This window comes from Cydia amplana, chromosome 24, assembly GCF_948474715.1.
Source record: "Cydia amplana chromosome 24, ilCydAmpl1.1, whole genome shotgun sequence".
NCBI lineage: Eukaryota > Metazoa > Arthropoda > Insecta > Lepidoptera > Tortricidae > Cydia > Cydia amplana.
In genome coordinates, this window is record NC_086092.1 from 2,212,054 (window position 1) to 2,237,592 (window position 25,539).

The following is a 25,539-nucleotide window of genomic DNA, read 5'->3' on the forward strand; positions in this document are numbered from 1 at the left end:
CGCTCCGTAGCGACCGAAACGCAACTGTCACTGTCACACTAATATGGAAGAGTGATAGAGTGACACAAGGCGATTCGATGGCGAAGCGATAGCGATCGTCACCTTGGCTAGGCCGCCAGTTTATTCCCTGTTGACGACCGGTCTGGCCTAGTGGGTAGTGACCCTGCCTGTGAAGCCGCGGTCCTGGGTTCGAATCCCAGTAAAGGGCATATATTTGTGTGATGAGCACAGATATTTGTTCCTGAGTCATGGTTGTTTTCTATGTATTTAAGTATTTGTATATTATATATATCGTTGTCTGAGTACCCACAACACAAGCTTTCTTGAGCTTACCGTGGGGCTTAGTCAATTTGTGTAATAATGTCCTATAATATTTATTTATTTATTTATTTATTCTATCCTGGGCTATTTTCATCCAGTTAGGACCAGCTATTTTGGTTATCTCGTCCGTCCACGGTCCGCGGTCTTCCGCTACCGCGTTTCCCACATAGGCCTTTCCACGATGTCACTCTTAGGGTCCATCGGTGGTCTGTCTAGGGTTGCCAGATCGAAAGGCGCTAATATCGGGAAAAAATATCATTTTTTCGGGATTTTGAGACTTAAGTCGGAAAAAAAACATTCAAATTAAAGTAATTGTATTAAAAACAAACGATATTTTACATTATTGGCACTACGTCAGCTGCTCTGCCCATAGACGTTTTTATACGCCACCGGTGCACGGGTCGCTCGCTCGCTCGACGACAGAGGGCCTACCGCGAACCACGTTCGACGTGTTGCCTCTCTGTCGCACTTGTAAATTCGTACGTAAGTGTGACAGGGAGGCAACACGTCGAACGTGGTTCGCGGTAGGCCCTCAGTTCGGAACTTGAAATTATTGTTTTATAACGTGTAGCTGTTTTTCGGGACAATTTCCACTTTGTCGGGAATCGGGAACACATGCTAAAAATCGGGAGAATCCCGCCAAATCCCGACCATCTGGCAACCCTAGGTCTGTCAGTCGTGCTACATGCCCTGCCCATTTCCATTTCTGTTTTTGGGCATATTTTAGAGCATCAATAGCTTTTGATATGCTTCTTATTTCAGTGTACCGTATTTTTTGTTTTTTTTTTTATATTTCTAGCATCATCTCACTTGGGTAAAAATAAGCTACCCAAATTACTAAGTCCACGCAGTCGAAGTCGCGCGCAAAAGCTAGTAATATTATAAATGCGAAAGTGTGTCTGTCTGTCTGTCTGTCTTTCTGTCTGTCTGTTACCTCTTCACGCTTAAACCACTAACGGATTTAGTTTAAGTTTGGCAATAGAGATGGTTTGAGTCCCGGGGAAGGACATAGAATAGTTTTTATGTCGGAAAGTCATCCCTAAACAAGGTGAAAAGAGGGGTGGAAATGCGAAAATTTATGAATTGTTAATTGATGTAAGCAATGCTCAAATTGAAAGATTGCTATTACATTTTATCCAGGCGCTATACTTACTCTTGCTAATATTACTGATTAAACGCAGACGAAGTCGCGGGCAAAAGCTAGTATGTAAATAATCGCCACGTTCAGCCTCTTTTATTAAAGGAAAGTCACAATTGTTCCCGTCTGGACTGGGCTATTTTTAAGGTCTTATTTAGACGGTGCGAGTACTTGCATGCGAGTTTCATTACATTGCGTTCTTTGATCGGTCGGCTGAATTGTCGTAACCTCAATGGTCCGCAATGTAACTAAAATCGCATGCGAGTTCGCGGCCGTCTAAATGAGCCTTTATAGTTTGCTCTGATGCGCAAGTTTGCGCAGCTCTCTGCGCAGGATCTTCCCGCTGGGGTTTTTCGGTATTTCTGGAACAAATCGCACTCCACCACGTAGATGTTTCGGGTTTGAGAGCTGTGAACAAACGTACTTCATTTAATAATAATAATATCATTTATTGTCAGGCAACTAAGGCCCATAGATACATACCTTACAAACTAACATACATACAATAATAATAATAATCTTACAAGTTAAAAATTATTTCGGCGACACTAAGGTTTTCTGCTAAAGTAGTTGTTATTTAATAAAGGCTTTAGATAGATAGATAATATTTATTTCTCATTGAAAATTTACATGTTATTTCTCCATAAAAATGCAGAAATTCACAAAGATATCGTCAATTGTATATAGAAAAAATAAATCCGCATTTTCATCACAACTTGCTCGTTGGTTACACGTAGGCGATGCTAAATTTCGACCTAGGGCTGTAATAAATTTTTCTCAAACATGCAATGAAATGTCGTCGCTCCGGGCGTTATAACAGGCTTCGAAGTATCACGTTTAGGGCGGAGCAACTCCAGAGAACTGTAAAGGAATTTCATACGAAATTGAAGGCCTAGGCCGGGAAGTAATTTTTTTTTAAATTCTAATGTAAACATGGGGTCTGTGTCCATGAACAGGCTAAACAGCCGAATTATATTTTTTATTTTTTATTTTTAGTGAATGAATGGTTATCGGACCAAAATATCCGTGTTAACGCCTGTTATACACGAACGTACTGATATTAAGAATACGAATCTGTATGATTCAATGAATAAATTTAAAATTTTGTCTACACGTAAGTCACCAGAGACCATAGACAATATTTAAAATCCTCTGCATTTATTTTATTTATAGAAATTGAGATTCTTATCATCAGATTGTGTATAATGGCCCTAATAAGGTCTATTCGAACACTACACACGCGAAATACGAACGACTTCCGTAAAAAAAAAACAATTATGGCGGGATTGGAAGGAAAATTAAAAAACTTTTGTTATGAAGTTGGATTTTTATTATAAAGGTTATAAATTTGTTTTTTTTGAGTGGTGTATTTTTTTATTTCATTGCATGTTTGAGAAAAGCACTATACATGCCTAGCCGTGAAAAGGTCTTGCCGGCTTCGTATCACTATCCGGCCTCCCTACGGTCGGCCGGCTATACCTACTCACCCCTTCCCGGCCCTTCTTTCCCGGCGTCTGCAGTAATGTACTATTTACAGTACATACATATGGTATGGTGCTACTTTACCGCCCTAGTGCGGTAATTACCACAATACGTTCCTATGTCGAGAATTTAATGGGCATATGTACTGTAAAACGTTTCGGATGTCTCGGCCCGGGCAGGGCCCGGTCTAGCGTGAGTCCTTTAAGCTATAAAGAAGTAAGTCCTCAAACTCAACCGCACAGCAAATAACTTCTGTAACTATCCAGGCATGACCTGCTGGAAACTGGAAGAAACTGCAGCAACAACTTATGGTGCCTCACCTTCTCAGCCACAAACTTCTGTAGCTCCTCAGCAGTGGCCGTGGCTCCAGGCTGGAGCACCACAAAGGCGCGTGGCACTTCTCCAGCTTGGCTGTCGGGTATACCCACTACACCTGCGTCGCGGACTGCTGGATACTGGAGCAGGACTGCTTCCAGTTCTGCTGGAGCAACCTGGAATAATCAAAAAGTTATAAACACAAGCTTACAAACAGACTAATTCAACGAAAAGTGACGTGATCATTTTCATATAGATCATCTTGGCTACGAGGCCTGACCAAATTCCATGTCTTTCTAACCTGGTAGAGACCTGGTAAACTGGTGGTGGTAAGATTGAAAACCTAGTGGCTGAACCTAACATCATGGGGGAGACTAAAGCTCACAGACTCCGTTGGTTGGGCCATCTTTAAGAACGGATGAAGATCGGAACGTGAAAAGAGCATACCAGGCTCCGTAAACAACATGCCAAACGCTTCGTAGCGAACGAAACGCAACTGTCACTGTCACACTAATATGGAAGAGTGATAGAGAGACACAATGCGATTCGATGGTGAAGCGATAGCGATTGTCACCTTGGCTAGGCCGCCCAGCAGAAGAACGTCATATCGGACGCCCCAGGTATCCCTGGTGAGCCATGGTGGAGGCACTGCGCTGTCAAAAACTGGCAAGAGGTCGCACAGACCGAGAAAAGAGGCGCTATCTTCTTCGGAGGCCGAGTCTCATTTTGGGTCTAAGTGGGCCATTTTATTTAAAGTTGTCCCCTACACTTTTTTTTTAAATTTGTGAATTTATATGTTATTTCTACTCAGAATCACGAGCTCTTTCTATCCTAATAGGAGAAAAAAAGCGTCTCAAGGTTTTTTTCCCATTCCGTTAACATTTTCTCATAGACTTTGTATGGCGGTTTCGGAATGGAAATATCGAAAAATGTATGGAAATCTTGGGACACTTTTTCTCCTATTATGATCAAAAGAGCTCATGATTCTGAGTGGAAATAACATAAAAGAAACCCAATTTTGAAAAAAAAGTGTAGGAGACAACTTTAAATAAAATGACCCAGTCTAACAATCGAATCGACCCAGGCACAATCGGTTGCGTCGTTCAAGGAGAGGTTAAAGAAGCTATGGCTATCTGATCTGACTGATTAATTTGTCTATATTGCTATTGTATAGTTGCTTTATATCTTTCTAATTCTTTCCAATTTTTAGTGTCTTTTCCCCATTCCTTTTTGTGTATTATATGTATGTTTATCCTATAAATTTTGTATGTATTTATATCCTTTATCTTTCTGGTACCTTGTTGTACATTTTGCCGCATTTGTCACCCTCTTTTCACTTTCTCCTCTCATCTACTCAAAGGTTAACTGGAAGAGATCCCTCAAAGGGATAAGTTCGCCTTTGTAACTCTTACTAATTGTATGTTATTTTTAATATGTATTTTTGTACAATAAAGAGTTTACTACTACTACTACTAACCTGGTATCCCTTATACTTGATAAGTTCCTTCAGCCGATCCACGATGAAGAAGTCCCCATCCTCATCGTAATACCCGACGTCTCCAGTCCTGAAGAACCCTTCATCGTCGAAGGTCTCTCTCCGGTCTTTCCCGATGTAACCCTTCATGACAATGCCTCCTTTGACGCAGATCTCCCCAGTCTGGTTGGCTCCGACTGGCTTCCGGCTTTTTAAGTCGATGACCTGTTGGAAAGTTGCAATTTATTTAATTTAATCGTATGGCGTATATACGAGTACTTAAAAATTCTCAAACAATATGTGTAAGTAGCTAAATAAAATAGTTATAATTATAAATCCACATTCAGGGTCCCGAGCCACGAGATTACGTCAGCCAGTTGCAATAAACTAAGTAAGTACTTATAGGTAAACTATTGTAAGTGTAAAAGGCCTGAGTGGACACTCGAAGCGGAGCGTTCGGCGGGGCGTGCAGCGTGGCTGTGGGCTCACGCGTGATGTGAGCAGCGTGCACTAAGGCCGCTCCTATGTCCTATACGCTTGCATTTGTTTAACATGCACGCCGCACGCCCCGCCCCGCTGCACGCCCAACTCGAGCGTCCACTCAGGCCTTAGTGTAAGGCCTGAGTGGACGCTCGAAGCGGAGCGTTCGGCGGGGCGTGCAGCGGGGCGTCGAGCTCCCAAGGGATTTGAGCAGCGTGCACTAAGGCCGCTCCTATACGCTTGCATTTGTTTAACATGCACGCCGCACGCCCCGCTCCGCTGCACGCCCAACTTGAGCGTCCACTCCGAACGTCCGAACGTGTTTAAGCAACCCTTCCCTGTTTATCAGCTCTGTGGTGCTTATACATTACACTGTACCTTTATAATAGCTCCAGGCGTGACTGTTCCAACTGTCCCTGCATGGCTTTGACTCCGCATCAGTGCACTTAGTGACAGCTAGCGCCGTCTCTGTCATACCATAGCCTCTCTCCCTCGTTGTCAAAGCCGTAGCAGCAATGTCGCAACAGTATTGCAGCTACAGTTGCCATCCGAACGTGTTTAAGCACCCCTTCCCTGTTTAATCAGCTCTGTGGTGCTTATACATTACACTGTACCTTTATAATAGCTCCAGGCGTGACTGTTCCAACTGTCCCTGGCTTTGACTCCGCATCAGTGCATTTAGTGACAGCTAGCGACGTCTCTGTCATACCGTAGCTTCTCTCTCCCTCGTGGTCAAAATCGTAGCAGCTGTCGCAACACTATTGCAGCTGCAGTTGCCATCTGAATGTGTTTAAGCAACCCTTCCCTGTTTATCAGCTCTGTGGTGCTTATACATTACACTGTACCTTTATAATAGCTCCAGGCGTGACTGTTCCAACTGTCCCTGCATGGCTTTGACTCCGCATCAGTGCACTTAGTGACAGCAAGCGACGTCTCTGTCATACCGTAGCCTCTCTCTCCCTCGTTGCCAAAGCCGTAGCAGCAATGTCGCAACAGTATTGCAGCTGCAGTTGCCATCCGAACGTCCTTAAGCAACACTTAAGCTGTCAATCAGCTCTGTGGTGCTTATACATTCCACTCATCATCTGCCTCGCGTTTTCCCGGCATTTTGCCACGGCTCATGGGAGCCTGCGGTCCGCTTGGCAACTAATCCAATAATTGGCGTGGGCACTCGTTTTAGTGCTTATAAATTACACTGTACCTTTATAATAGCTCCAGGCGTGACTGTTCCAACTGTCCCTGGCTTTGAGTCCGCATCAATGCACCTAGTGACAGCTAGCGCCGTCTCTGTCATACCGTAGCCTTGGAGAACCGATTTCACGTTTGGGAATCTGTGGAGAATAGGGAATATTACGCGAAACTCTGCGTAGGGGGCGCCGCTCCCACAATCATTCACAATCTAAGGGTCTACCGCAAACGAGAGAGTCGAAATTTGCCTTGTAGCTTGAAATAAAAGTTTTTTTTTCGTTATCTAACCTCTCTATCACTCTTGCATATTCGAGCGATATAAAGGCACATATCTGAGTTTCGATTTCGCGTTTCCCGGTAGGCCCTTTGTGTTTACAAAGCAGACATGGTACATTAAGTTGGCATTATCAGTATAAGCAGGCAGTACACACATGAGCAGGCCTCGGAAACCGTTTTATTTTTCAAACCGGTTTCGTTCATTCAGCCGGGAACGAAAAGGATTTCGTTTTCGGTTACTGTTCGAACTGTTCTATTGTGACACTGATTTATGCCGAATTCGTTCGCCTTCCGTTTTTGTGGAACGAAATTAACCGGTTAAATTGAAAATATCGAAGCGAAATAGAACGAGTAAGTATAGCTATCTCTTTCACGTATGACAACGAGTTTACCCGAGTGTCTCCGAAACAGGGATCGGAACCGGTTTTTTGCAAAAACTTGGAAAGAACCATATTTTTCGAATTATTTTATACTCGAAATGTAGGACTCAGTTGTGTTTTTAGGTAACGACTTCGTATTATTAGATTGTCCAATTAGAAATGAAGTAATTAGCAAAGAACGAATAAATACCGTTCTCGTTCCCATACAAAAAATACCGGTATCCGATCCCTGCTCCGAAAGCCAAGAGTAACCGGTATTATATCGTTCCCGGGAAATAATATGGGGCATTATTTACGAAAAGGGACCTTATTGTCGATGGCGCTTACGCCGAACAGCGTCTCGCGGCATTGTTTTTATATCGGAGCATCGTTAATAAATAGCATAACCGCCATCGACAATAAGGTCCCTTTTCATAGATAACGTCACATATAACGGTTTTGGAACGATATTAACAGGTATTCCAATACAGGTTCCGAGCCCTGCATGAGACTACATACTACATAGATCTTATGCTACCCAGGGCCGGATTAAGCATGTCGGGGCCCCTAGGCAGTGCAATGCTCGGGGCCCCCTTAGGCCCTTACAGTCAATTCTGCATACATAATGTTCATTTTTCAGTTCAGGGAAGTAAGTTTGTGGTTTTAATTTCAACCTTCAGGTGTCGGTTGAGCCGATCCGAACATGCCGAGCGATGTCTTTTTCGCTCTTATTGCGTGGACATAAAGCTTTTTTCTATCAGTTTTTGCCGATTCCTTTTTGCGTCAAGTGTGGGGAGAGCCCTTTTTTTCTCAATAGGTAGTTAAATATTTTGCGAGGCTGAACAGCGATTGTCCGACCATAAGACCATACGCCGAGCCACATGATTAAAATTAACGTAATAATATAGATATTCCATAGGTTTAAATGACTATTCATTCACCAGTTAAGCTAGCATGTAGGTACGGGGTCAACCAGAAAAGCAGCAAAAAAACGCGTGAAAAAAATGTGAAAGCGTGTAAACAGGCCGGGCCGGGCCTAAAAATCCGAAGTTCCCCAGTGAGCCGAGCTTTCATGCGAGGTCAAAACCGTGGTTCAGGATAAGCTCAGCTAGAGCACAGACGCCAACCAATGTCCATTGTATTAAAAAGTGAGACGGCAGGCCGAGCTTGGCGCAGCGAGGACAAAGGCTAAGCTGAAGAAGAGGAGATTTGGAAGACAAACCAAAAATGGAGGTAAAAAGTGAGGCTGAAGGTCGAGCTCAGCAATCTCCACATTACTGAACAAGCCCGAAGCGTACTTATAACCAGCGAGGTGAGCTTTCATGCAAGGCAAAAGGCCAAGCTTCTGAAATCAATGTTTATATTTGTCAAAAAGCGACGCCGAAGGTCGACCTGTAAGAAAGCAGCGCTCTGACACGAACCAATCGTCATATGTTACTCGACAATAATATGTGTTAAGCAAGAGTTACTCAGAGGGCCGAAGTTCCATTGATGAGGTATTAGGCCCTCGGGAGCGAGCTCGATAATACAGACTTTAAATCTATAAAATAACTTAATTTATATAATCATCTAATGATTGTGTATCTGAGAAACTGATATTGCACATTAGGTATAAATATTTAGGTACCATAAAAACAATATTTATGAATTTTGGCCATATGAAACAAATATTGTTTTTGGCGCGCGCGGGGCCACCGGGCCCCCTAGCCGAGGCGGGGCCCCCTAGCCGAGGCGGGGCCCATAGGCAGTTGCCTACTCTGACTTAGGGTTAATCCGGCCCTGATGCTACCTACTTATATCTTCAACTGACTGTACATACTTTTCCTTCACTGCATCAGCTGTCTCTTTCGTGAGCGGCGCTGCCCCACTGTATATGAGGTCGACTGAACTCAGGTCATACTTGATCTGGTATTTGACTAATGCCACCAGTACTGGTGGCACTACATAGAGACGAGTCACCTGTAATGAAATGAAATGAAATGAAATCTTTATTTCAGGCAACTATAGTGGCCCATACATATGTCAGGAATCGTGGGCGTTTTGGTAACTAAATACATTGAGGTATATACAAGAGACGACATCTCGAACAAAATTTTTCCGCACCTCAGAGAAGTGCATGTACTTCTTTACTTTTAGTACGTCACCGACCACTGACGAGATGCCACACATGTACAGAAAATTAAAAAAAAAAATAATAATTAAAAAATGCCTTCGTGCGTGTTAAAAAGTTGCAACAATAGCACAAGAAAATATAATAAAAGGGATGGAATAACATTTCACCGGTAAGCAATGGAATAACTGTTGATTTACTATTATTTTAGTTTTCAAAGTAAATGTTTGGTCGTAGAAAAAGTATTATATCGTCTTTATTAACAATTTTCGGCTTCGCATGCATGCATGCACTTCTCTGAGGTGCGGAAACATTTTGTTCGAGATCTCGTGTCTTGTTATATACCTCAATGACTAAATACACATACTTACACAACTATAATATTGTATAGGTACATATGTATATCACATATATGAATAGGAGCTTTAGCAATTTTTTTATGTTTATTTGTTTGGAAATATTTCGTCAGGTGACAAGCAAAACTCACTAGGTACCACCACAAGTTCATAGCCATAGTGAACCATATTAGTACGAAAAGAAGGTTGATTTTTGTTTAAATATTTTATAGTAATTAGTGACTTTTGCTTGTCACCTGACGATTTGACAGAAGATCTGATGTTGCCAGGTAGGTGTAGAATTTTCTAGTTAATTTTTATTTACTTTCTACTCTTCATTGTCAAAAAATAGCTAATGTCTTTGGACACAACACATTTTTAACACGCTTTTATTAGGTCGACCTGTATGTAACTATGTAATGGAATCTTGCAAGTTATATTTGATCCACTTCCCGGTTTCCGATTGAGCTGAAATTTTTCATACACATGTAAGTCGGGTGACAATGCAATATTATGGTACCATCGAGCTGATCTGATGATGGAGACAGGAGGTGGCCATAGGAACTCTGTGATGAAACAACGCAACCTAATTGTGTTAGGGGTTTTTAGAATTGTCTCGATAAGTATTAATTGTCTGTCGTAAGAAAAGTACAGTCAGCGATAAAAGCGCCAAAAACTTATTTTACCTTACCTTCTCTAATTGATTATTTTAGTTTAAATTGGGTGTTACAAATAAACTTTACATGTATACCTATATAAAACTACTTATAATAAAATTAAAAACTAAACTAATCTAAATTATAATACATCTAAATAAGGCCCCCGCCCCGCTGCGTTGTGCCCAAGATGCTGGCAGCATTCCCTCGGTGAATGGCAATACTTATGCGCTGCGAGAGAAGGCCGCGAGCTCTCTGGTCACCCGTAGTATCAATGAGCTTTTTAACTACTTCTTTAAGAAGAACATGTGCGCTTATTCCTTACCTTATACTTTTCAATGCATTTCAAGTAGACCTCGATCTCGAACTTCGGTAGATATACCATGTTCCTGCCGCTAGCTAGGTACATAAGCGACCCCATAAAACCCATGGTGTGGAACCACGGGGTTATTAGCAGATATATGGGTGGTTCAGGAGTCTCTATGCTTTTGCTGTAACACATTGGACAGTTTTATGAAAACTAAATTCAGCAAATTTCGTTAATAATACAGTCCTTAAAAAATAACTTAAAAATACCAGGCGTGGCTCACTCCGCGATTTCGTCGCTTTGCTACAGGTAGCTAAAAGTACATCCGTTCCGCCCCAATTTTGGGGAAAGCCATAAACCGCGCGTGGCGCTGTCGCCACCTAGCGGCCATATCTGTGCTGATCGTAACAGAGGCGTTTTGTTAGAGAGTGAGTCTTCTGTACTTAGTACTATTATTTATTCTGTGAAAATACTAAATATATAAGATCTTACGAATTGCTTGAGGTGAGTGCGTTGCGATGTGTCAAAGCAACTCCTTTCGGGAGGCCAGTGGTGCCTGAGGAGTATAGTATGAACAGCGTATCATCCGGACTGTCCACGTCAACTGCTCTGAACTCCTCGTATTTCACGTTTTGAGCTGACACCTAGAAATTAAGGACATTAGAGACATTATAGACATTATAGGTGTAGGTACAGCTGGTAACCTGTGAAGCGTTGGACCGATGACATAGTAGAGCTTGCGTCTGTCGCATGGATGACTGTCAACTCCCTAAATCCGTTTTCTATTCGGAACTCTGCGGTTTCTGCGATATAAAGACGTTCTGAAGCGCCATCTCAAAGCTTGCGACACATCCCATCTGAGCGTTGGGAGGAGCTAGCGGGTAAGAGGTCAGAATGGCGCAATAAGGTACAAGGTGTAGCTACTTTCGAAGAAGCTCGACTTGAACACCTGGACCAGAAACGCATTCAACGGCAGTCTCGACCTAAGCCCTCTTACGCATACACATATAATGACCAAGGGCAGCTTTATTGTGCACAGTGCGATCGGATATTTAAAACGAAGTTCGGTTTTGCGAGCCATATATGTGCTCATCAGAGAAAAGTGTAAGGGTCGCCGATGTCGGATACGACATGGAAGACTATAGAGGTTGCAGGAAAAGACTGGATGTACAATGACAAAAATAATGTATATTATTATGAAATAAATACTTTTGTATTTTTTTGTATAAACACAGATATTTATGGAAGAAATGGGAGAAGGCCTTCAAACGGGTTTCATACCCCAAGAAAGGAGAAAAATCAACCAAAACAACAATAACATAAAAACACATTTTAACCGAATCTAAAATCAAAATTGTGAACTAAATAATTTGAAGAGTATGTAAATAAAGAGGCAATAATAATAATAAAATATATGTGTACAGCCAAGTGTAAAAATATAGGTGCGCTCATCATACTAACAATTTGGTTTGCAGATCTTTGCAATAATTTGAATACCTATTCATAATAACACATCTATTATGATCCTATAGACAAGGGTCAACGCCCTATGCGCTTGCTTCAAATGGAGTTGATTTATTTTATATTGTATGTATGTATTGTATTATGTATTTTTTCTACTCCAGCACTTAAATGTGTCAATTAAATGACTGACAGTGATATCTAAAGCAATGTCATTTGAATGCTTTGTCTATAGGCTCATAAGATGACTGCTAGCAGTCATCTTATGAGTATAATACAACTGCTTTATTTTTTTTAAAGATACAAGTTCCGATCATCTTGATTGAAAGAGGTATGTTTTCATTTACAATAATAACTCTTTTTTTTTTTTTAAATAATAACTCAATTTTTTTTAAATAATAACTCTTTTTTTTAAATAATAACTTTTTTTTTAATAATAACTTTTTTTTAATAATAACTTTTTTTTTTTTTTTTTGCTGCAGCTGTCATAGAAAAAGTAATGTATGCAACAGCTCATAATTGGTTCTTAAAATTCTCGGGTCTTTTTTTACAAAACTCGACTACGTCTCGTTTTGTAACTTCGACCCTTGAATTTTAAGAACCCTTATTATATCACTGTTGCATAAACTACTATTTTTATAAATTTGGTCGGACTGCAAAAACTGCCAGGTTAAGGTGAGGCTGACCAAGACATATGTCAACAGGTTTATTTTAGCTATTATAATCCGTTTGTTTCATTCTATTTTTCGATGAGGTAAATTGTAGCTGTCACGTGGTCCAATAAATCTGGTCGGACTGCAAAAACTGCCAGGCTAAGGTGAGGCCGACCACTTTTTTTTACTGTCCTCAAAGTCAGGTATCCTACCATACAAGTTTCATTCTATTTTTCGATGAGGTTTTTTTTGATGAATTTTTGTCCAACTTTTTTGCCATTTGTACAAAATCTGCCAGGTTAAGCCTAGGCCGACCAAGTGCGTTGGAAGCTACTAAATGTCAGGTACCTCCACAGGGTAGGTATATTCTATTTTTTTATCAGGTTTGTTTCATGCAGCCGGCCACCGAACTATTAGGTATCACTGGCCGTCATTTAATAGACAAATAGAAGTGACTAGATTAGTAAATATAGTTATTTACGATACAAGTGCGGAAAGTAGGAAATTCGCAACGAGTGATGATAAATTAAAACACGACCGAAGGGAGTCTTTTAAATCGACACGATTTGCGAATTACCTATTCGCACGTGTATCGTACGTTTTACAGTAGGTACATATTCGACATCAAAAAGTCAAAAAGTCATTAATGAACTTACCAAGTCATTGTACGCAATAGTTCCCGCCGGCTTATCGTCACCAAAAACTATGATTTTCTCAATATACTTCAATGATTTTAACGTTTTTTCGTGCATTTTGTAAGCCAGCGGCGAACAGAAGACGTATTTCGGCTTCGAGATTCCAGACACATGGGTTAGCTCATCTAAAAACGAGAAATATGGGGTTGGTGGTATTTTATTCTAGCCACCTGAGTCCCAGAGGACCCTACGGCCTGGCCACGACTGTGCGCGACCGGCAGTAGCGGCGGCGGTAACCATAGGCATAGAGAAATAAATAGTAAGACAAGAGTGCTCACTCCATACATCAGTTAGACTATTAGTTTCAGTGTCTACATCTAGCATCGAGTAGCGGAACTATCAGTACTGCTACTTGACAATAGATGTAGCACCGACCGGAAAGTCTTATACTGTTGAGATAAGACTTTCCGGTCGGTGCTACATCTATTGTCAAGTAGCAGTACTGATAGTTCCGCTACTCGATGCTAGATGCTAATAGTCTTTTTGGTACTAAAACTGATGTATGGAGTGAGCAATCTATGTATTTTTTCTCTATGCCATAGGTGGGAACGAAAGGTCCGATCGCTGTGTCTCGCTCCTATCTATGGTTGCCGCCGCCGCCGCCAGTCGCGCAATGTCGTGGCCGAGCGTATTAAGCGGGTAGTATAAGAAATACCCTTACGTTTCGTGTACATCATATTGAAGGTGGTAAACGAGGCCCCGGTACATATAGACCCCACAACGGCGCTCCAGAACTCTGCTCTGTTCTCAGAGCATATTCCAACAACTTGTCCCTTTCTGACGCCTAGGTGAGAGAGGGAGATGGCGAGATTCATCGCCTTTTGGGCGATGTCTCCGTAGGTTATAGTTTCTCCTGTGGATCCATTGATCTGAAAAAAGAGGGATTTAGAGCGGCCCCACACTAGCGTCTCCCGAGCGTCGGCGTCTAGTCACCTCTATGGCTGCTGCTCGACGCAACGTTGGCTCAACTGCGCAGCGACGCCATTTTCCATAGCGCTGACTAGACGCCGACGCTCAAAAGTCTTCAATGTCAAAAATTACCTCGACACTAGGCCAAAGGTATGGTGCAATATTTTCGAGCGATGACGCCATTTGGCCGTCGTTACTGTCGAGTATATGGCGTTAATTTTTGACTTTTAACAAATTAACACTACCCAGTGAAAGAATAAGGATCAAAGACAAAAGGCGTTCTAACAGTTTTAATCTTCTGTCGAAAGATGGCAGTAAATTTACTGTGGCTACATATTTTACCATGACAGTAACTCTCTATACAGTGTATTCTCTTTGGTAAGGGACATATTAAGTGGCTCTAAAATACGATAATGAGTATATCAGTGACGAAATATTATTATACCTACTGTACCTACATCATAATTCGTAATTATATCAGGCGAAACAATTTTGATAATCCCTCATAATTAATAACACATTTAGACGCATTTGGTTAGAGAGTGAATCTTCTGTAAGTACTATTATTTATTCTGTGTCGGTACTTACAATAGTTATCTCTTTATATTCCACAAGCTTGTCCAATATAAACTCACTAAAGCTCAGATTCACTGGTAACTCCAAATCCGAAGCTCCGTATTGGTAAAAAGGGTGTTTTAACATTTTAACAAAACTACGCGTACCTATACGTCTGTTCTTAGCGAGGCCGCGGAGAGTACTGGTTGATAAGAAAGAGTGTTGTATATAAGTTGATAATTATGCTATAACAGAGATAATACCTACGTCTCAACAACTTCGTATTATCTAAGTATAATGTAAATATTTAATGGATACGTCGACGTCACAGATATATGTGACGTTATCTATGAAAAGGGACCTTATTGTCGATGGCACTTACGCCATTATTAACGATGCTCCCAAATAAATACAATGCCGCGCGACACTGCGGCGTAAGGGTAACATTCCATTTCTGACCGCAGCTGCACTACTGGTACTGAACGCGTCGCTGTTACTGTCAATTTCCATAGTATAAAATGAACAGTAGTGCGGCTGCGGTTGGAAATGGACTGTCACCTTAAGCGCCATCGACAATAAGGTCGCTTTTCATAGATATTTAATGCCCCATATTATGTTTACACTTTTACACCTTACGTCTTTGTAATAAGGCGAAAAGTGTAAACATATATTTGACGTCGACTGTAGGTACGACCATTGAGGTATATAACAAGAGACGACATCTCGACATCCCGAAAATTGGTGAAGGCAACACGTCGAACGTGGTTCGCGGTAAGGCCTCATGCACTTCTCTGAGGTGCGGAAACATTTTGTTCGAGATGTCTTCTCTTTTAAACTTTAAACCTCAATGGGTACGACTAATGGACTGTGAACTACAGGAAAAAGAGTGACAGAGGGAGTCAAAATACAGTTTTTCTTTTTACAAGTTTTTATTTATTACACTTTAAACTCTTGCGTTTTGTACACATATTTAATTACACAAACGGGTTTAACGCGAATGAATGAAACTATATCGCGGTAAACCCGTTTGTGTAATTAAATAAGTTCTTTTTTGACTTGAAGAGAATTTGGAATACATAAAGTGCTCACTCCATACAATCAGTTTTGTTACCAAAACGACTATTATATTCGTAGTCTACATCTAGCGTCAAGTAGCGGAACTATCATTTCTGCTACTCGACACTAGATGTCACATGTGTCGGGACTGACAAAAAGTGTATTGCTGAACAATTTATAACTAATATTATAACCAGAAGGAGTTGCAAATAGAGTTCCGGTTAATCCGGTTATATAAAGTCTATTTTTTTATTCGGTAGACTGAAATGACAGTTAATAGTATGAAATGACATTTCATGTTCATACTATTAACTGTCATTTCAGTCTACCGAATAAAAAAATAGACTTTATATATGTCGGAGCTTAATGTAGGTTTTAAGTAGGTATTCAGGAATGGCTAGATGCACTAGGTATTACATCCCTGTGGGCACAGGTATTTAACACGATAACTAGTACGCGAGGCACAATGTAACCAACATACGGGATACAAAAGGAGTTAAATACTAAGTTAGGACTTATTACGAGACGTAGTCCCACGGATGCGTGTTTCATGCGCTAAGTCGCAAATAAGAATGTCCTCACACCCTCGGCTCCAGCCCTTGCCTGACCTGGCGCCTAGGGTCAGCTTCGCCACAAAAAACCACTAACTAATTAATTACCAAAATTACCAAACACGACCCGTGAGAACACATCCAGACGGCATAAGTGGGCCGACTGTCGCCAGCATTCAAGTGGTGTCTAGTTCACTCTCTAGTCTTGTACTTAATCGATCTTTATTATCCACGTCGCTTACAAGTTTTATGATAAATATGTCATATAAGCGCGACCATTATTTGAATTTACTAATTATATCACCTGCGCGTCGACATATTCTCCTATTAGCTGAAAATCGTTGAGCATTAGACTTTCCGTTCGCCGCGAAATCTATTGTCGAGTAGCAGTACTGATAATTCCGCTACTTGACGCTAGATGTCGACTACGAAAATAATAGTCGTTTTATAATATTTAAAACCTTCGCGTTTTGAACACATATTAACTCACATTTATAGACGGGTCTAACGCGAAATTTATTCAATTACCTTTATATACCGACGTTTCGACACAGGTTTCACTGGTCGGGTAGTTGCACAAATCTCTGTTTTGACATTTTGCTGAGACTTTAGTTGGCCGCGACCATGACCAGTGAAACCTGTGTCGAAACGTCGGTTTATAAAGGTAATTGAATAAATTTCGCGTTAGACCCGTCTATAAATGTGAGTTAATAGTCGTTTTGGTAACAAAACTGAGGAATGAGCTCCCTTCCGAGGTTTTCCCGAGGGTCTACAGTATGGGGTTCTTCAAAAAAGGAGTGTACAGGTTTTTAAAAAGGTCGGCAACGCGCATGTAACACTAGGCTACGGTGACTGCTTACCATCAGGCGGCCCGTATGCTTGTTTGCCACCGATGTGGTATGTATAAAAAAAATGTATGGAGTAAGCACTCTAATATGTCTTCTTAATTCTTTTTTGCGCAATCGAACAGAGTACTAAAGTAGAAGTAACATAAAAGACTATGCGTAAAGCTAGGGCTGCCATCAGTCCAGGTTTCCCCGGATTTGTCCTAGTTTGGAGGCCGTCCGGGCAAAGGGCGGACACGCCATACATCAAAAATGATTTGCGTTTATATGTGTGCGCGGCACGTCTGTACACGCGTCATTGAGTTTCTGATGGAATCCTGACGGAATCTCAGTAGAGCGACTAAAGGTGACAGTCCATTTCCAACCGCAGCTGCACTACTGTTTATTTTACTATGGAAATTGACAGTAACACCGACGCGTTCAGTACCAGTAGTGCAGCTGCGGTCAGAAATGGAATGTTACCCTTACGCACACATTCATGTCGCGGCCTGTCGCGGGCGAGGTAATCCGAATCGGGGCGGGGCGGTGCGTGTCTGTTCTGTATGATAATACTATTACTTATTCTGTGGTCCGGGGGGGGTTTTGAAAAAGTGTCAGGGGGCCGTCCGGGGGGGGGGGTCAAAACATGTCCCGGGGGAAAACCCGGACACTTTTTAGAATGAAAAATAAGCGATTGTTTTTTTTAATAATATTATTTTCGGACACGTCCGGGGAAAAATGCGAATTACGCCAAATGTCCGGGTTTTTTAAGTCTATGTCCGTGTTCTTCGAATTTAGGGCCACCCCACATTTAGCGTCTTTCGAGCGTCGGTGTCTGGTCAGCGCTATGGAAAATGACGTCGCTGCGCAGTTGCGTCGACGTTGCGTCGAGCAGCGGCCATAGAGTTGTAGACGCCGACGCTCGAAAAACGCTAAATGTGGGGTGGCCCTTAGAGATGGCAGCCGAGCCCTACGTAAAGCAATCGTGCGGTCACTTTGACTGAACATCTAGCGTCCTTCACCAAGGAGGAGTTTTGGCCGAAGGATGTCAAGTTTCGGCGGTTCCGCGGCCGGCTCCCTGACACTGCGGGGTTGCGTAATGCATCGCAATCATAATGTGGTTTTTAGTGTTTAGTTATATTTTTTTATAATGCGGTGGTGGCCGAGTGGATATGACGCCCGACTTTCAATCCGGAGGTCGCGGGTTCAAATCCTGGCTCGTACCAATGAGTTTTTCGGAACTTATGTACGAAATATCATTTGATATTTACCACTAGCTTATCGGTGAAGGAAAACATCGTGAGGAAACCTGCATACATCTGCGAAGAAATTCAAAGGTGTATGTGAAGTCCCCAATCCGCATTGGGCTAGCGTGGGGACTATAGCCCAAGCCCTCTCGCGCATGAGAGGAGGCCTGTGCCCAGCAGTGGGACGTATAAAGGCTGAATTATTATTATTAATATGTATGCTAGTTTTTAAGGTATTTATGTATGGACCACTAGTTGCCTGAAATAAAAGATTTCATTTCATTTAATTTGCTTCTAGTTCTCATGCTTAAGGTTGTCGGTTATCGGGGTGTATCCATCTCTTATTCATAAATTTTTGCGTCAACGTGGTAATATCTTGCATGTCCACGTCAAGTTTTAATATCTTCTCGTAAATTGTGAAATACGACTGAAGATCCATGTACGATAACGCTATTGATTTCTGTGTAGTAGTTTTATCTGTAGTTGACCCTGTAAATACAAGGAAGGGTATTTGAATTTTTTTATGTATAGGGATGATGACACATTGATTTACGGTTTAGACTCACATGTTTTAAGTCACTCGCGCGCAACGCTGCTCGCACTGTAGTGCTTGAGAAAGGAGACCTAGGCTCTCCGAAACATGTCGCGCGAGTGACTTAAAACAAGTGAGTCTAAAGTGTCTAAACCGATGATGACACATGTTGAATTTTATAACAAAATCTAGTAAAATAGATAGCAAATGAGCAATTTATCACAATAATGTGGATATTAAAATAATATATGGAAATTATGCAAAAATACCGGACCTGAAAGGTTCAAAATTTAAGTTTTTTCTTAACTTCCAAAAAATAAATAAGTAAAGATAGGTACCATTCGATTCCTTACATTTTATCCAAAAAAGATTGTATAGCAACTATATACTACTTCGATCAACACGGGCTTCCGACACGTCGGAAGGGATAGGCCCAAGCGATATCTTGACATTCAAATCATTCTGCCATTTTTCGCGGGAGGGGGGAACGTGCACACAGTCGCACTTCTCACACACTTACATACAAAATCCAATCTGTAATGACGACACAAATACATAGAAAATGACACACGTCAAAGACAAATCTTGCAAACCTCGATCTCTTTTTGTGTACGGACGAGTCACAAGTGTGACAACACGCAACTAACACATTTACGTCGAAGAATTTTATTGTATTCTGAGAGATGAGAAGTCGGATTTGTCGCTCGACCGATCCGCAATTTGTACTGGACGAGCAAAATCGATAAATCCAGCAATTACATGAGACTAAAATATAATAATTGTGTTTAAATGTAATTAAACGTATGACATGCGAGACCAGTCGCGCGAGTGAACACAGCAGCAGAAAAAATGCCTAATTGCTCGGTTTTTTGTTGTAAAACGAGGTCGAGGACATCAAATTTATAAAAAGAAGGTGTTACATTTCACATGTAATATTTTTTTTACATGTCATACGTTTAATTACATTTAAACACAATTATTATATTTTAGTCTCATGTAATTGCTGGATTTATCGATTTTGCTCGTCCAGTACAAATTGCGGATCGGTCGAGCGACAAATCCGACTTCTCATCTCTCAGAATTCAATAAAATTCTTCGACGTAAATGTGTTAGTGTGCGTGTTGTCACACTTGTGACTCGTCCGTACACAAAAAGAGATCGAGGTTTGCAAGATTTGTCTTTGACGTGTGTCATTTTCTATGTATTTGTGTCGTCATTACAGATTGGATTTTGTATGTAAGTGTGTGAGAAGTGCGACTGTGTGCACGTTCCCCCCCCGCGAAAAATGGCAGAATGATTTGAATGTCAAGATATCGCTTGGGCCTATCCCTTCCAACGTGTCGGAAGCCCGTGTTGATCGAAGACATAAACGCAATATTTCACCGACAAAAATGCAAATTTCTTGTTTTGTCCATACTTCAAGAAAACTTGTCAAAAAACAATTTAAGGTAAGTACAGTATGTATAAGTTACTCTATCGTATACTAAAGGCGGTAGTGCTGCACTCTGGCGGCAAAACATTTCAGTAATACTCACTATTGCCAGGAGAAACGTAAAACACCCATTTTTTCGCACTATTATGAAAGAGTGATAGAGATAGGCTACGCCACGGAGCGTTAACGATTGGCGGCGGAGCGGTGAGCGATCTCCATGCGATCTCAAAATGAACCATGGATAGAGCATAAAATTAATGAAATCTTATTTAAATAAGTTAGGTTGCAATTTGTATGTATGTCTATTTTTTGTTTTTAGCGATTAATGCACGTTAGATTGTTAGACATTAATTATTAATGCCAATTAGCACGTAAGGTTTATCTGTTAGATTGAATGAAAAATAAAAACTAGTGCCCACGTCAATTACTATAGGATTAGTTGCCAAGCGGACCCCAGGCTCCCATGAGCCGTGGCAAAATGCCGGGACAACGCGACGAATAGTGATGGGTAGGACATCAATTTAAAATGAGTTTGTATGAGTACCTCATTTTCTAAAATGAGGTGTTACAATGTCTTACTTCAAATGAGGTGAGGTACTAGCATATTTTCAGCGTCAACTATTCCATTAATTCCAACAGCGACAATTTTTTTAAAGATGTATGAAAGCTTGCAGCGCTTACGCTTGTTGTCTTTCGTGTTTAAAGCCCTTGCTACACGGTCGCCGACAAGCCTTCTAACCGTCTGTCCTTGGTCTGACCCTGGTCAGTTTTGGTCAAATTTTGTTGGAAACAACTGTCTACACGGTCCATCCAGACCAAGGCCACGCGGTCTGAGGGGCTTGTCGGCGACCGTGTAGCAAGGGCTTAATTGTTAACGTATTTTCGGTGGTGACGCGAAGCGATCTTGAAGTACGTCGCGTGTCGGTCTCACTCCCTCTTTGGGTATTTCTAATTCATTGTTTCATTTTGAAAGGATTATTGAGGGGTTCATGTCACAGAGAGGCGGTGAGTGGTACAAACTCAACGTATTTCTCGGTGGACCTTTTGTCGTTGCAATAAGGTTTGTAGTTCGGCAGTTGACAGTGTGGATCATTACTCGTTTCTTCAGTTGAGACATTTGAGTTTTGAGTGTCGGCGAGCAGGCGAGCACCTAGCGCCTCGCGCGATCCAGGGACTCTTTTGCGAGTTGTGAGGAGTGTATGACTTTTGAGGGTCGCGAGACTCGCGAGTGAATTTGAACGGATAAGAGTTTTTTGAAATTTGAAGTGTGTGAATGATTTGTGTGGCAAGAGGTGTTTGTGATGCGCGCGATTAAATGAGTAAAATGAATAGAGGAGTGAAGTAAGACATTTTTGCGGTACGAAGTACTGCGACAAATTAACAAAATGAGTGGTACAAATGAGGTGCCTCACGAGTGAGCGACTCAACACTAGCGACGAAGATGATTGAATGAAAAATAAATAAAATGAAATAAAATGAAAACATCTCCGATCCTCCTTGCGCTATTGTTGGGTTTTACCTCACTCTGCTTCAGTGGACAGGCAGCCTAAGGCATAACTTACCGTGTATTTTGTATGTTTGACGTATATATAGCTTGTAATTAGCGTCCATGGTCGAATATAGTGACAGCTGCTGCTGCCTAATGTCCCTCATAAGGGCGAAGCCGTATCCTATTTTATATTCTAGAGTGGACTTATATTGCAATCTCAATAATTGCCCGTATGTTAATTTATACCTGTATAAAAAATAAATAGTTAATAGATGAAAGGTACCATCACGTTTAATTATCAAAAATGTAAAATTATAAAAAAACAGAATGAGCAACAACAAAAACATGGCGCTAGTGCAGGGTGGAGGTAGACGGGTTAAGTATGGCTGCACCGTCATTGAGACTGAAGAAATGTTGGATGGGTTTGAATTTGTGCCGTGTCCCACGGATACACATGCTGGTGCAATAGTTAATAGATTATACAACTAGGGCATAAAGTGACCCATTTCATCCGAGGCGATTCGAGGATAAAATGGGACATTTATGCCCGAGTTTTATACTTCGATTACGAGGAGAAAAAAAGCGGCCAAGTGCGAGTCGGACTCGCCCATGAAGGGTTCCGTATTTAGGCGATTTATGACGTATAAAAAAAAACTACTTACTAGATCTCGTTCAAACCAATTTTCGGTGGAAGTTTACATGGTAATGTACATCATATATTTTTTTTAGTTTTATCATTATCTTATTTTAGAAGTTACAGGGGGGGACACACACATTTTACCACTTTGGAAGTGTCTCTCGCGCAAACTATTCAGTTTAGAAAAATTGATATTAAAAACCTCAATATCATTTTTGAAGACCTATCCATAGATACCCCACACGTATGGGTTTGATGAAAAAAAAAATTTTTGAGTTTCAGTTCGAAGTATGGGGAACCCCAAAAATTTATTGTTTTTTTTCTATTTTTGTGTGAAAATCTTAATGCGGTTCACAGAATACATCTACTTACCAAGTTTCAACAGTATAGTTCTTATAGTTTCGGAGAAAAGTGGCTGTGACATACGGACGGACAGACAGACGGACACACAGACAGACATGACGAATCTATAAGGGTTCCGTTTTTTGCCATTTGGCTACGGAACCCTAAAAAATACCGAATTTATTCAAGACGGGCTCATTTAGACGACGCGCGAACTCGCATGTGATTTTAGTTACATTGCGGACCATTGAGGTTACAACAATTCAGCCGACCGTTCAAATGACGCAATGTAATGAAACTCCCTTGCGAGTTCCAGCCCTAAAGAAAATCGTATTCGGGCCGGTCGGGGCGCGCCGGCCGAGCTGCAGTGGCAGTTTGTATGGCAGATTTTGGACGTTATTGCTAAGTAAATAAGGGTCGTAATAGATGATTTTACTTTATGCTTTAGAGTCTAGAGCATAATAAGCAACTTTATGCCGCTTACACGACTTAAACCTCAATTTTACGAGCATAAATCTCGTCACAGATGCAGCGATAATATCGGCCGATATCGGCAGATACCGACAGATATCTTACGAGTTTTTATTCGACTTGGTTAAAAGCGCAGGTAGCCAAAAATTGAGTATTCAAACCATTGATTCAAACCGGGGGCAGAAAATTACCTTGCTGCGTAAACAAACTGTGCCATCAAATCGAAGGCCCTATCCAAGGCATTTTTGTTCGCTACGCCTTGGTTGTCATTCCGTAATATATTTTTCTTAAACTTCGTAAACGTATTCTTTTTCTTCTCATACATAGCTTTTAATTCTTCAAAACGATGCGCAGTGTCATTGATTGAGTCAGTTTCGAAGTTTGGAACGACGCTCTCTGTGTTTGCGATCATACTCGCTAATTCTACTGGTGTGAGGGGATTCGAGAAAGTAAAATCCCTTGTTTGTTGCTGGAACTCTCTCATATCGTGAGGAATTAAGTTTTTGTTGAAAGTATAGTTTACGAGGGCAGACTTGGACGGGTAAACTGTAAATACAGATAAAATAAAATTATTTAAAAAATTAAATAAAAAATCTTTTTTAAACATAGATATCTCTCTTTAGCGATAAGACCGCCTGTTGTTTACCTCTGTCTTCATGTATTATTGGTGTTTCCATGTACATTTATTCTGAGGTTGTGCAATAAAGAGGATTTGTATTGTATTGTATTGTGTATATCTACCTACATGAATATGATGCAGGGGATGCAGCCACCCGGTAAGCCAAAAAGGCCTGTGTTGGGAGTAGGGCTTCCAATACCGGGATCCCGGTATCTCGGGATCCCGGGATCCCGTCTTTTTAAAGCATTTTTCAATACCGGTATTTTTAAAGGCAATACCGGGATCCCGGTATTTAAAAAATGAGGGAAATGCGCAGAAGAAACCCTTTAAATCCATTATATTCGGCTGTATCAAAAAGCTTACTAAAGGTCAGACGCATCTAGAGTTAGACAAAGAAAAGTCTGCAACGATTTTGATAGCACGCGCAGTGCAAGTGTTATATTAAACGTCAAACTTCTATGAAATTATGACGTACAAATAATACTTGCACTGCGTACTGCGTATGGCATCAAAATCTTTGCAGACTTTACTTGGTCTAACTCTAACTGGTCTCTAGCCCGCATTTTATTATTGAAACAAGATCGTTGCCTAATGCGTCAGATAAATTATTTGGTGGTTGGTGGTGGATGGATCCTGAAGTTATGTGAGTGATGAATATGATGATAGTGACATTAACATAATTAGTTCTTATAATTTTATCAAAAAATAAAACGAAAGAGCAAGGATAACTGTAATAATGGCAAACCAATTTTGACAGAAATTTGAAAAAATGTTGTCTGGTTGGTTAAGTTGGACTACAAATGTGACTGGTGAGGTGAAGTCAACAAAATGGATAAAATTATTGCCAACCTGGAGTGTGAAATAAAATTATTGCAGATGGCGGTATTGATTGTTTATTGTTGTAATAGCTTTTAGGACATATCTGGTATTCCAGTGAGCCTTTCTAATTCCCCTTTTTAATAAAACTAAACTATATATTTTAAGCGATTCATATTCAATACCGGGATCCCGGGATCCCGGTATTGATGAAGACAGTTTCGGTATTAATACCGATATTGTGAGAAGTCCGGTATTTGGAAGCCCTAGTTGGGAGGCACCGCTCTTCCCTAGGTTTATGAGCTTAACAAACTAACTTAATACTTGTGTAAAGCTTTTTACCCTTTTAAACAAAATAAAGAAATCAGTAACATAAGAGCCCATCAACGTGCACACTAGCGCCACTGCTAAATAATCGTGATTATTTAAATTTAACGAAATATATTTAAAAAAGGGGGCCGTACGTACCGCATCTTGTATTAAAGTACCTTTTGAATACATCAAACTAGTTTCTATGTTGCTGGATTCGTCGATATACGAACTCAAAACAAAACCGGCCGTTTTATCTTTGGACGCATAGATTGACGAATCCAGCAACATAAAAACTAAGTTGATGTATTCAAAAGGTACTTTAATACAAGATACAGTATAGGTATGCGACCTTGTCAGTAGAAAAAGGCGGCAAATTTAAAAAATGTAGGCGCTAAAAGTTGACTCCTCATAGACACGTGTCATGTCATTCAATAGAATGTACTTACTTGCTATGGTTGAAACATATGTACAGATTTTCGCACTAATGTATTGTCATC

At 40.9% G+C, this 25,539-nt stretch overlaps 1 protein-coding gene across 1 annotated transcript; it reads right to left on the reverse strand.

Moving 5' to 3' along the window:
* Window positions 1–1,747: 1,747 nt before the first annotated feature.
* On the reverse strand, window positions 1,748–14,903 carry LOC134659179 (uncharacterized). Its single transcript, XM_063514812.1, has 10 exons — window positions 14,748–14,903; window positions 13,912–14,119; window positions 13,212–13,375; window positions 10,941–11,085; window positions 10,460–10,614; window positions 8,853–8,992; window positions 6,412–6,541; window positions 4,734–4,955; window positions 3,262–3,432; window positions 1,748–1,867 (listed from the first exon to the last, which is right to left on the reverse strand). The coding sequence occupies exons 1-10, from the start codon at window positions 14,859–14,861 to the stop codon at window positions 1,748–1,750; spliced, it is 1,569 nt and encodes a 522-aa protein (XP_063370882.1). The 5' UTR covers window positions 14,862–14,903.
* Between the last annotated feature and the right edge of the window lie 10,636 nt (window positions 14,904–25,539).